Source organism: Montipora foliosa, chromosome 8, assembly GCF_036669935.1.
Source record: "Montipora foliosa isolate CH-2021 chromosome 8, ASM3666993v2, whole genome shotgun sequence".
NCBI classification, from domain to species: Eukaryota; Metazoa; Cnidaria; class Anthozoa; order Scleractinia; family Acroporidae; genus Montipora; species Montipora foliosa.
The window spans coordinates 9,468,489-9,480,988 of record NC_090876.1 but is presented as its reverse complement, the minus strand read 5'-3'; the positions used below and the strand labels follow the sequence as shown (position 1 = coordinate 9,480,988).

At 43.1% G+C, this 12,500-nt stretch overlaps 2 protein-coding genes and 1 long non-coding RNA gene across 3 annotated transcripts in view; 1 reads left to right on the top strand and 2 right to left on the bottom strand.

Annotated features, from left to right (window-relative positions):
• LOC137968957 (ATP synthase subunit C lysine N-methyltransferase-like) overlaps nucleotides 1–12,500 on the bottom strand; it is a 112,852-nt gene that overhangs the window by 28,126 nt on the left and 72,226 nt on the right. The gene's annotated exons all lie outside the window — the stretch shown is intronic.
• LOC137968233 (uncharacterized) lies at nucleotides 2,816–5,507 on the bottom strand. Its single transcript, XM_068814846.1, has 2 exons — nucleotides 5,451–5,507; nucleotides 2,816–4,726 (listed from the first exon to the last, which is right to left on the bottom strand). The coding sequence occupies exons 1-2, from the start codon at nucleotides 5,505–5,507 to the stop codon at nucleotides 2,816–2,818; spliced, it is 1,968 nt and encodes a 655-aa protein (XP_068670947.1).
• LOC138013251 (uncharacterized) lies at nucleotides 5,714–11,812 on the top strand. The gene is made up of 3 exons (XR_011125195.1): nucleotides 5,714–5,791; nucleotides 8,926–8,985; nucleotides 11,087–11,812. It is a non-coding gene; the product is annotated as an uncharacterized lncRNA (long non-coding RNA).

Sequence of the window (12,500 nt, the reverse complement as noted above, 5' to 3'; positions counted from 1 at the left end):
TCAAACCAGGAATAGACCCACTCCCCTTCTGACTCAGTCGAGAACAAAAGATGCTTGGATTTTCGCAACTTTCGAAGCCTAGAAAATGGCAGGATTTGTTAGAAAAAGGAAAAAATGGCCGCAATGCGTTTCGAATAGGTGCAAAGATTCGTTTTAGCGAAAAAAATATTTTGGGGTCATGGGCACTTTAATATCGTCTTGGCGCTAAAACGTTGAATCTTGTTGCAAGAATTATCGATTCTTAAGGGGCAAGTTGTTGCAGCGGCCTCAGTGAAAAAAAGAAACGTTCAAATGATTGCGCGAAAATTAAAATATCTCTTGCTTTTATTAACTTGTTGTTTCAAGCATGGTTAATAGCACAAATGAAAACAAGATTGAATACAGTTGCAGCCGCAGGGCACGTTCAGTTGCTCTTTATGTCCTGACTCCCCTTCACACACCATCCGTCACCGGGCCAGTGCCTTCCAATGCAGCCATCCGTGCGGTCTTCATTATCCTCGACCCATCCGGGTGTCACTTGCAGCTGCTTGGATCCCAATTATTGCGAATATTCTTCAAATTTATGGCTGTTGAAGCCCGTTATCCGATTTTAATCTCTCTTTGGCACATCATATATGTCGATTACCCTTCTCAATGACGAGATTGTTGCCTTTTTTCTATGGTAAACCGTACCAATTCAACCACTGGGTATATGGAGTATTATACGTAGAATACCAGGGCGAGGTCTCCGCTTGCAATGGGCCACACCGCTTTGAGTTTAAAAAAACTGTTTTTTTTTTGTTCCTACTGAGAGAAGAAAAATCTGAATAACAACGCATTCTGGTCTCCGTAGTGAAACGACGCCATCATGCAAATCGCGTATTAACACCGTTTTTGGGGGTCTGTTGTCCGTCGTTTCCATGAGGTTCACCTCTTGAAGCGTACACGTGGACTCTTCGTCACTGCTGTCAGAGGATGTGGCAGGTTTTGGCTCGTCTCCTTGTGCTAAATCCCTTGTGGCTTTAATTTATTGCCTGTTTTTGCAACACTTTGCAAAATGGTTTCTTCTTTCACATCGCGTGCACTACTTTCAGAACGAGCTGGGCATTTTCTTTGTCCGCCTTGATGCGGCCATTATTTCCCACAATGACACTGCAAAACACAAGTTTTCTCTATTTTTGTCCACGGTGATTTTATCGACTTCTTGTTTGATCGTAACCTCAGTTGGCGTTTCACTCTCTACCAGTACTTTTGTATCGGGTTGATCTGCGATTTCAAGGCTGCGGGCATATTAAAGAGCTTGAGCTAAAGTTAGCAAGTCTTTCAAAAGTTTTCTTCTCTTTCTCTTGGATCATGGCCATTGTCAATATCTCAGTGGCACCCAACGATAACCTTCGGTGAAATATGTGTTCGGGAGAGTCAAACTGTTCTAACAATTTCGGTTGTACGTTTCCCGAACAGCTATAGATTTCTTTACTAAAACATCACCTAACAGATTCGCAACGAGGGTAAAGTAGGGATATTTTTACAGTTTTTGGCACTTAAAAAGAGGTCACCTAGTAGCAGTTTCGGATTAAGAAATGGTTCGCTGAGACGTTTTAAGAAGGTAATGTCCAGCTAGTAATTCTGAAATGAAGATATCATTCCCCAAAATTCTCATACATGTCTAATACTCCTACATAATGAGATTCCTGGTACGTCACAATAGACATCACAAAGTGTCACAAAGTGTCCCGCTCTTTAAGTCTCGCAAAACTGACACTATTTTTTTAAGAATTAAGGTTTGGGAACACTTTGAGATTTCTTTTGTGAAGTGCCATGAATCTCATTATGTCGGAGTATTGGACAATGTATGAGCGCGCGTACACAGTTTCAGAGTCTTTGCGAACATCGAATTCTGAAATTGTTTGTATCCAATGTTGGCCGCCATTCCGTTTGTATCCTCGTCGCCAATATTTAATGTCCGGTTGATATAGTACATAATTCACACTTGCTTCTCACTACAATAAAAACGCACGTATAAGAACCTAAAATTTAAGAACCTCTCAGGCGAAAATGTTCATTTTTAGCCCCCTTTTGATAAAAACGTATTTAGCCTAAAATTTTGGATAAAATATGAAGGCACATATGAAAATACAAAAAAAACACTTAGTCAAGGTTTCAGTAAGTAAGATTCAAAAAATGAACAGAAATGCACGCTAGTACTTTGGAAAGATAAATTTACCGTATGGTTATCATCTAAACTGTCTTCTACATAATTATTTATTACAGCGCTATACCTATTCTATATCACATATGCCCTGCAGTAGTCATCGGTGCTGATCGCTGGTGCCCCTATCAAATAAAGAGCCTATTTAAGAACCTAAGTAGCCTAGAATCCCACTAAATACCATTTATATAAGGGCCTATTTAGGCTAAGTAGGAAAAATCCAAGTTCTTATGCGCAAATTTTGCTGTACTGCTAGCGTCCATCGTCTACCACGCTCTTGCCTATTATATACTCTACTACAAAACAGTACATGACGATACCTAATATGCATAATATCCCCGCCACGCAGCGCGTCTTGCATGAAGTCACGCCATTACACTGTGTATTATACATCTCTGTAAATTAGCAGCAATTGAACCTGCATTAGTGGTGGTTGTCCATCGGACCCGATAATGACTTTTGCGTTTTGCTGCTCATCTATGCACACGGAGGTGGCTCTGCAGTCCTAGCCTAGAGGCGCAGAGTCTTGAACAGTGGGGGCACTGGAAATCCGTTGTCGTGATCACTGCTGATGGTGCTTTGTGGCGTCGTTCTCTGGCAGCAGTGAGTTTCTGGCTACGAGCTTCCTCAAAGTTGGACGCAGCTTTGTGTATTGAGGTTCTCCATACTGGTCTGTCCATTGCGCGCTCTTCCAATTCCCTGGGCTTGATGTGGCACCACTGGAGGTTTGCTTTCACAGTGTCTTTGTATCTCAGCTTGGGGCGGCCTTGGTTTCGCTTGCCAAGTTGGAGCTCTCCATACATCAGGCGCCTGGGAATCCGGAACTTCTCCATGCGGATGACATGCCCCACCCATCGGAGTTGGGCCTTGAGGAGCATGGACTCGATGCTGGTAGAGTTGGCACGGTCCAGTACCTCTACGTTGGTAACTCGGTCCTGCCAGTAGATACCGAGTATGTCGGAGAGCTCGCATGTGGAAATATTCCAACTTCTTCACATGCCTGCGATACAGTGTCCATGTTTCGCAGCCGTAGAAAAGGGAGGGAAGAACCACGGCATTGTAGACCTTCAGCTTTGTTGACAGCGTGATGTTATGCTGGTTGAATACTCTATTGCGTAGTCTGCCCAGTGCCTGGCTTGCCTTGCTGATTCTTGTTCCTAACTCTTTGTCTAGGGAGCCGTCACAAGAAATGGTGCTTCCAAGGTACTTGAAATGTTCGACATTAGAAAACGTTGTGTCATCTATGATAATGGTGGGCGCCGGGGGGTGGGTGTTTGGCGCAGGTTGGTGGAGCACCTTGGTCTTGCCGAGACTGACTGTCACGCCGAAGAGCTTGGAGGCATCTGAAAAGCGGTCCATCATCCGCTGCAGGTCTGTTTCGGTGTGGGCCACCAGGGCGCAGTCGTCGGTGAAGAGGACTACTTGAAGGAGGGCTTGTAGACTCTTTGTCTTGGCTGTGAGGCGACGTAGGTCAAAGAGGGATCCATCTAGACGGTAGCGGATATACACCCCCTTCTCCAGGTAACGGACAGCGTGAGACAGCATGCAGGTTAAGAAGACGTTGAAGAGGACCGGGGCTAGAACATAGCCCTGCTTCACACCGTTGCTAATTGCAAAGGCTTTAGTCACGTTACCGCTGGAGAGGACCTGTCCAGTCATGCCATCGTGGAAGAGTCTGATCATGGAAATGAACTTCGGTGGACATCCAATGCTCTCTAGGACTACCCAAAGGGCTTCCCTATTGACTGAGTCGAACGCCTTCGCCAGGTCGATGAAAACAGAGTACAAGGGCATGTTTTGTTCAATGTCACGTTGGCGCATTATGACGAAATCAATCAGGTGCCAATGTTTTGACCTCGGGTGCATCCAGGTGGTCTTATATTTGTCTGCCATCCTGAAAAAGGTGTTGGTGATGCACAGGCTGTGTTGTGCACACTTGCTGAGGAGGAGTAGGCCGTTGTCGTTGACCTTGCCTACTCCATGTCTGCCAAGAATGCCTTCCCAGCTGTTATGGTCTTTTTCTACCCTGGCATTGAAGTCTCCGAAAATGATAAGTTTGTCACTTGGGGGAGTTGACCTGATCACCTGGTCAAATTGGTCATAGAACTGCTCCTTGGTTTCATCTGGGCTGGTGAGGGTAGGAGCGTATGCGCTGACAACTGTGAGGTATCTGATCTTACTGAGAGGGATGCGCACTTTCATGACGCGTTCGTTGATTGCGACTGGCAGGGCTGGTGTGTTCTTCAGCAGAGTTATTCTGATGGCAAACCCGACACCGTGAATCCTGTCTTCTGCTTGCGGCTTTCCTTTCCAGAAGAAGGTGTATCCACCTCCCTCTTCCTTCAGGGAGCCTTCGTCAGCAAGACGAGTTTCACTAAGTGCAGTGATTTCTATGCGGTATCGTTGGAGTTCTTTCGCGAAAAGTGTTGTTCGTCTCTCTGGTCTCAAGGTGCCGGCTCTATCCAAAAGTGTTCGGACATTCCTGGCTCCCAGTGTAAATTTCTTCTTTTGTGTAGTTCGACCGCTGTGAGGATGAGTCTGTCAACCGCGGTAAGCTGACCAGACACTAAAAGGGCAAGAATTTGTCTGGGGTACCTTTTCTAACCCCCTCCCTCATGCGAGGGTGGGCAGTGCTGTCCTAAAGAGGCTGCCCAGTCGCCCACAGGTGCTGCCGAACTCTCCTGTTGCTCTTGGATTCAGGAGGAAGAGCGACCACTTGCCCATGGACCGCCTGCGTGCAGGTTTGTGACAACAACTGTCAGTGTTCATCTACCCCTGTTGCTTTCGCCACGCGCCCATCGCCGCAGGACTTGAGGGTTGTGCGATACAGATCGATGATGAGTAGGAAAACGGACCTGTGCGTGAAACTTTTATGGTGAGAAAGCCGTTGCACTGGAGCAGACCCACCCCCTCGGCCTGGGAAGCCTTGATCCAGTGGCACAGGGGACCGTTACGACTGGAGACTTCCAGGCTGCAGTGGATGACCAGGACTTCTTTGGGTGCCACGTCAGTGCTCGTTCCACGACGCTTGCTGCCACCGCCTTCAAAACCGTTGGATCTACAGGTGATCTCTTCCGCTTGTTCCGCCGGGAGTCAGTCTTTGCATGCAGTGAGGCTGACACAGCCCAATCCTAACTCACCGAGGGTTTGAGACCCGTCGGCTACCCTCACCTGGTTTAGCAAGCCCGCCAAGTCCAGTGCCCGGGATGTGGCCGCTGTTAGTACCGTAGGGTAAAGTGCAGGTTCCAGGTCATTGTTTTACCATAACTGGAACAACCCAGACCCTTACAAAAATGCTAGCCTCTTTGGGCTTAAACATTATCAAAAGCATTGTTTTTAGGCCTAATGTTAGCATTAGTAAAGGTTTGGGTTGTTTCAGCTACGGTGAAATAATGACTTACACCCTCCACAAATTGTAAACACACTGCATATCGTGGCCGCGTAGCACTGGATAGCAGCCCATATTTGTGGATCATACATGGCGTACTGTATTTTGTTTTCCACATCTGCTGACCATAACAATAACCACTCTCCAAAATGGCGGCTGCTACAGATGTGATGACACCAATCACAAGGAGAAACAGGCCTGGAACGAAGGCTTTGGTAAGGATTTCAATAGCATTGGTAAAAAGAAATGAATGCTCGTGTAATTTGATATTTGCCCAAGGGGAGCAACTACAGAATACAGGGCCAATTTTTCCGGTTTATTATTCGGGCTGGCTCGCCGGCTCTGCAGTCGCGTGAAGTGTTTAAAGAACGAATAAAGTATATAACAGAGTGGCTCGGCGGCTCGCCGGCTCGGCAGTGGTTTTAGTGCCTTAAGAACGAGGTAGATATATAAGAGAGTGGCTCGGCGGCTCGCCGGCTCGGCAGTGGTTTTAGTGCCTTAAGAACGAGGTAGATATATAAGAGAGTGGCTCGGCGGCTCGCCGGCTCGGCAGTGGTTTTAGTGCCTTAAGAACTAAGTAGATATATAACAGAGTGGCTCGGCGGCTCGCCGGCTCGGCAGTGGTTTTAGTGCCTTAAGAACGAGGTAGATATATAAGAGAGTGGCTCGGCGGCTCGCCGGCTCGGCAGTGGTTTTAGTGCCTTAAGAACGAGGTAGATATATAAGAGAGTGGCTCGGCGGCTCGCCGGCTCGGCAGTGGTTTTAGTGCCTTAAGAACTAAGTAGATATATAACAGAGTGGCTCGGCGGCTCGCCGGCTCGGCAGTGGAGCGAGGTAGATATATAAGAGTGGCTCGGCGGCTCGGCAGTGGTTTCAGTGTGGTTAACCAAATCACAAATTGACAGCTAAAATTTTAAAAGAGTGCTTCGACCTAATCACTGAAACAAGCGCTTAGGCTTAATCAGTAAACGAGTGCTATATTCTTCAGACGATCTCATAAAAAGTGTAGTTAACCAAACCACAAATTGAAAGCTAAAATGTTAATTAAAAGAGTGCTTCGATCAAATCACTGAAACAAGCGCTTAGGCTTAATCAGTAAACGAGTGCTATATTCAAATCGCAAATTGAAAGCGAAAATGTTAATTAAAAGAGTGCTTCGACCTAATCACTGAAACAAGCGCATAGGCTTAATCAGTAAACGAGTGCTATATTCTTCAGACGATCTCATAAAAAGTGTAGTTAACCAAACCGCAAATTGAAAGCTAAAATGTTAATGAAAAGAGTGCTTCGATCAAATCACTGAAACAAGCTCTTAGGCTTAATCAGTAAACGAGTGCTATATTCTTCAGGCGATTTCATAAAAAGTGTAGTTAACCAAATCGCAAATTGAAAGCTAAAATGTTAATTAAAAGAGTGCTTCGACCTAATCACTGAAACAAGCGCTTAGGCTTAATCAGTAAACGAGTGCTATATTCTTCAGACGATCTCATAAAAGTGTAGTTAACCAAACCGCAAATTGAAAGCTAAAATGTTAATTAAAAGAGTGCTTCGATCAAAACACTGAAACAAGTGCTTAGGCTCAATCAGTAAACGAGTGCTATATTCTTCAGGCGATTTCATAAAAAGTGTGGTTAACCAAATCGCAAATTGAAAGCTAAAATGTTAAAATAGTACTTTGACCTAATCACTAAAGAGAAGCTGTCTCCTTGTGACAGCGTGTAGTGCATCAATAAAATTTTGATCGTGTATTAGTTGGTCAATGTGAAAATTTTTTGACCCAAAGGGGAACTGGTCCCTAAAGAAGCGCAATCCTGGACACAAATTCATAAAATGATCAGGGAGAGTCTGGCAATAGTAAAATAAACAAAATGGCGACACGAGAATTCGCAATTCGCAAGGAAATCGTTGGTAGGTAAACAAAGCGAAAGGAACTTAATTTGGTCTTTGGAATCAGAATTTCGTCATTTTAATAGAGCGAAGACAACTGGCGAGCCGCCGAGCCGCTTGATCTTTCGACATTCAAAATGACTCGCCTGGCCACTCGATCTTTTGACGTTCAAAACGACTGGCGAGCCGCCAAGCCAGCGCAACGTATACGTAAAGACTACTGACTGGCGAGCCACCGAGCCACGCGGTCTTTAGACATTCAAGGCGACTGGCGAGCCACCGAGCCGGCTCAACAAATATACCTAGAAAATTGGCCCTGTATTCTGTAGTTATGCCTTTCAAGGTGTTCTTGCCTTGATCGATAGTGACCATAGAAGAGGTCGTCTGCAAGGTCTCTAATAGACCGGCTAAACTCATGTTGTACCCAATTCAAATCTCCCGGGATCAAGATTCTTTGTGTATTTTATTTGCATGATAATGTAGCATTCATATTTAAACTATATGGAAATTCCTGGAACAAAGTGTTTTTATTCCCAAAGGGTTTGAATTGGGTACAACATGAGTTTAATAGCCAATTAGGTCTGTTTACTGGGGCGCAGTAACATGGAACAGTCCGTCAGTGGAGGCTAAGCAGGCCACTTAGCCTTAGTTAATGTAATATAAGCTTTTTCAACGATGCCTGTAATTTTTAAGTTTTGGCTCTTAATTGTTTATGCACACGGCTCTTTAGCTTCGTTTCAATAAAATTTGAAGTAGACAGCTCAGAGATTCCAACCCCATGTGATGGAAAATAGGAAGTAATTATTAGCGCTGAAGGCGCGAGCTTCTAGCCCCTCCCCCGTGAAATTTTGCAAATTTAGGTTCTCTCAAGTGCCATTTCCTGAATTTTGCCATCATTCCGGCCTGAGTTATACTATAAGGTCTATTCTCATCACACACACCTTTGCAGTTTTCTTTAATGGCGTAATCCACCTTTTCAGAATCCAACATTAACAGGGAGATTTCGTTTACTACTTTTAAATGCAACATCAAAAATTCATAAATAATTGTAAAATTAATGTCCACAAGACATACCCGGCATTCAGTGTGGTGCCATTGCAGTGGCATGGGCTCTGTTGTATTCTCTGCATGCTGCTTTGCATTTTGTTAGCAGGCTTATTAGAAGGCTTGAATCTGTGGCATGGTAGTAAGTTTGCTGGCTTATTCATTTTGATAGTCATAATCGAGCTGAGCGATCTTCGAAGATCCAAGTTAAAGCGAAAATCTGTTTTGTTTTTCCTTATCATGGAAAACTCTCGCTCTTCTCCTGCATTACTATGTGGTATTGTCAAAACAGCCAATGCCACCTTGCTAAGATGTGGAAGTTTCTCTTGCAAACTTCCCCATATCATTGTCCATCCAGTAATATGTAACCTCAGTGCTGTCATCATCCAACTTTTCCACAACTTTTGATTCTTTCCAGATATGTGCTGGGATGTCTGCTTCACTCGTTGCCTGATAGACAAAGAATTCCTCTTCTAAGGTATCCATTGCTCGAGGATTATTGATCACCTCTCTGTGTATGTGCTCTAGAGAAGACAACTCTTCTTCTACATTGTCCATACTGCATTCATTCCTTAACCTGAAATCAATGAAAACACAACCTTATGACACCATCATAAAATTGGTCAACATCACAAATGTCAATGTCTCCTTCATGCAGAAACTTTCTGAGTCGTCCCTTTGTTACCATACCAATTGTCACAGCAGCATCTGCTTTCTGATTCTCCAAACTAATGTCCAAACCCTTCAGAGTTCCAAACTTTTCTTTGTGCTCCATGACTTTCTCTGGTCTTCTGAATTTAACAGCCAACTTGTTTAGGAACGTTTCCATCTGTGTATGCATCAAGTATATGAGAGGATCTTCCCTTTGCAAAAACCTGTTGGAATTGGTTAACAAGGCAATTGCTGATTGAAAAAACATGAGACATATTGTCACTACTCTGTTGAAGTTCACATCATAAATGCGGACTGTGATGGGATACATTTTTGCTATTCCAGTTTCATTACTTCCATCAATCATAAAACTGAATGGAAACTTCTTCATATCATCTACCAATTCCGCCTTAAATTCGTCTCCAAGGCGGTTAATAATGGCAGAAGTCTTAGTACGTCCACAAGCAAAATTTTCAGCTGCAGCACTACCTTGGAATTCAGATTTAACAATTTGTGTCAGATGGTCTGATAAATTGAAAAATGTATTGTGATGAACGATCATCATGGCCATTTTAACCTCCGCTTGTATTGATGGATGAACAGTTGTCGGATCCTCCTCAGCCGGTTTCTGCAAAAACCTGTGTAATGAATATTTGTTGCTGCTTTCTCATTCACTTTATGCTTTGGGGTACCTAAAAGCCATGATGAAACAAATCAATTGTCACTTTTTTAGACATTAGTTAAACAAACTGAAGGCCTCGAGCAAATTAAAATCTTTAGAAATCAATCTTTAGTTGCGTGGTTGGCAACATCATTCATGCCTCCTTGCGCACATGAGAGATTTGAATTGCAACAACTGCAGTGGAACTTGTACTCCTTTTTGGAAACAGACGTAGGACAAGCCTTGAGGAATGGATACGTCTTCTCCCACTCCTTGAGTATCTGGTTTTATATTTTTTTGTCTTCTTCCTGGCCTGCTTCTGATCATTATTACGGCTATCTTCTGAAGAATCACTTTCACAACTAGAGTCTCGGTCATGACCCTTCGCCTTGTCCGCCATGATTTTGCAGCTAAGTCAGGTAAGACTGCTGACCTTATGAGCCTGCACGATCATAACATACCATAATGCTCTTCGCGACAAAAGTAAGTTTCACAGTGACAGATCGCCCAATATTCTAAAGATTAGCAATTATTCCCTATTTTTCAGAATTTTATAATAAATTGGGAGAATTTGGTAAAAATCTGGAGAGCGGGAGGCAAGACATCAATTAGTCATTTATAGCAATGGTTTTGTAGTTCAGGCTCTCCCCTCCCCACCATCCCTATTAGCACTGAGTAGTCTGTTTCTTTGTTCTTCACTGCCAAATAACACTTTTTGCTCTGTGAAAACACTTGCTTTAAAACACTGAAAAGGCAGAAGTGGACTTCTTTAAAGCAATGTCAGAGTTACTGTACCCAACCAACACTTTTTCGCAATGTATGGGTTATCGACTTGGACGATCTATTTCCGATGAATTCCCGACAATTGACCCGACCGCTCTACGACAACGAAAGCCGAAAAGAAGAACTTTTCAAAAGCCAATATCTCTGCGATATTATACCTGTTCAATTTGAAACTTTAGAATATGCTTATTTCGTACTTGAGCTACAAATTTCAATTAAATTTGACTGAAGAAAAAAAGGTCAAATTTTTGGTTAATGTTGACCATCAGCTCTTTTTTGTTGATGGGAGGGAGGAGTGAGTCAAGGATAGGCTCTTTCATCTGTGCCACTCCTCCACAGATGTTTTTTTTTTTTGGTCTTTTTTCTTCTTCTTTGTACCTCGCAGATTTGGAACTAAAGCAGACAGCTGAACCACCTACTAATCACATTAATTACATATCAGTATTAACATGTTGATTCAAAAAACCTTTTTTTTTGGTTGCAGAATGAAACTCTCCTTTGCAAGAGGTTCACATCGTGTGTGCTAAAATTCGACTTGATGACAAAAGAGAATCTCATTGTACCAATGGAAGATAGATTGGTCTCCGAGGAACCCGGAGGCGATAAGCGAATGGACAGTGTTGGATAAAACTTCAAAAAAGATAAGAAAAGAGAGATTTTTAAAGGAACGTATTTGAAAGATTATGTTTCACAATTGTTTTTGAATGGTAAACGTTTTTAAATGGTTGCTCAAAGTTAAATAATTGTTTATCTGCGCCATAGGATATGTTTGCCTGACTCATGCCAAATATGCTCTAATTTAAAGGGGATTTTACATGATACCGGGGCGACGTTCGTCCAGGAGCGAGTTCACTCCGGTTCCCAATTGTTGCCGTCTGCATTCTTTTACATGGTACCTTCCGAAACGAGTCATACCTTCGTGAGTTCACCACGGTTTCTGTACCTTAGCGATAATTTCATTCGGTACGAAATCTTGCAACAGTATCGTGTAAACGAATAACAACCACTCGTTAGGGCATGACTTGACCTCTCGGTAGGCTGCAATGGGTGGTGCACGCATTATCAACGCGTCAAGTGTGCCTTCCTTTAAACCAACCCATTCTCTACCTTGAATTAACCATTATCGTTAATTCTTGATTTGCTCTGAATTTATCTTTACCGTTAATCGAGAAGACTGAAAGCTTGATATGGATCATGGGAAATGGTCATATATTTTTTAAAAGACAACCCAAGTGTATGTGTTGTAGTACAATTTGTTCCTTTGGTACAATTTTTTCTGAACTGGTACAGAATATATTGAACTGGTACAAAATATATTGAACTGGTACAATTTTAATTGTACTGGTTTATTTTTATCAACTTTCTGAAAAAGTTGTCGTTAGAAAACAGGGGTGTGGTTTTTAGGGGGTCTAAAAAAGAACACGTTAATTCTTTCTTTTCTTCTACTTTTCTACCCCTCCCTCATCTTCCCCATCACCTCTATCCACCCCCCCTTTCTTTCACAGTTCTATCCCCCCTTATTTTGCAGGTGGCCCCCCTCCTTGCATACCCTTATGCCCACTCCCTCTATGACAGACATTACACAGTATACTCAAGACTTTCTTTTTTACTCACCCGAACTTGAACTTGAACTCCCTATCTCTGGATCTGTTGTCCACTCTCTTATCCACTTGACCACACGAGCAGATCTTGCAAACGTACCATGATAATTTATAATTAAATATTTTAATATTCATCCCAGGCCACTTTCTGTCCAAATATTTTATTATTCATCCCAGGCCACTCTCGGTCCAAACTTCAATTTATTCACATTTAGACTTAGCAAGTTTTGTTGGAAGAAAACAGCTCGACAATGCAGTGTGTATCACACGAAATATTTTATCAAAGATGAGATGACT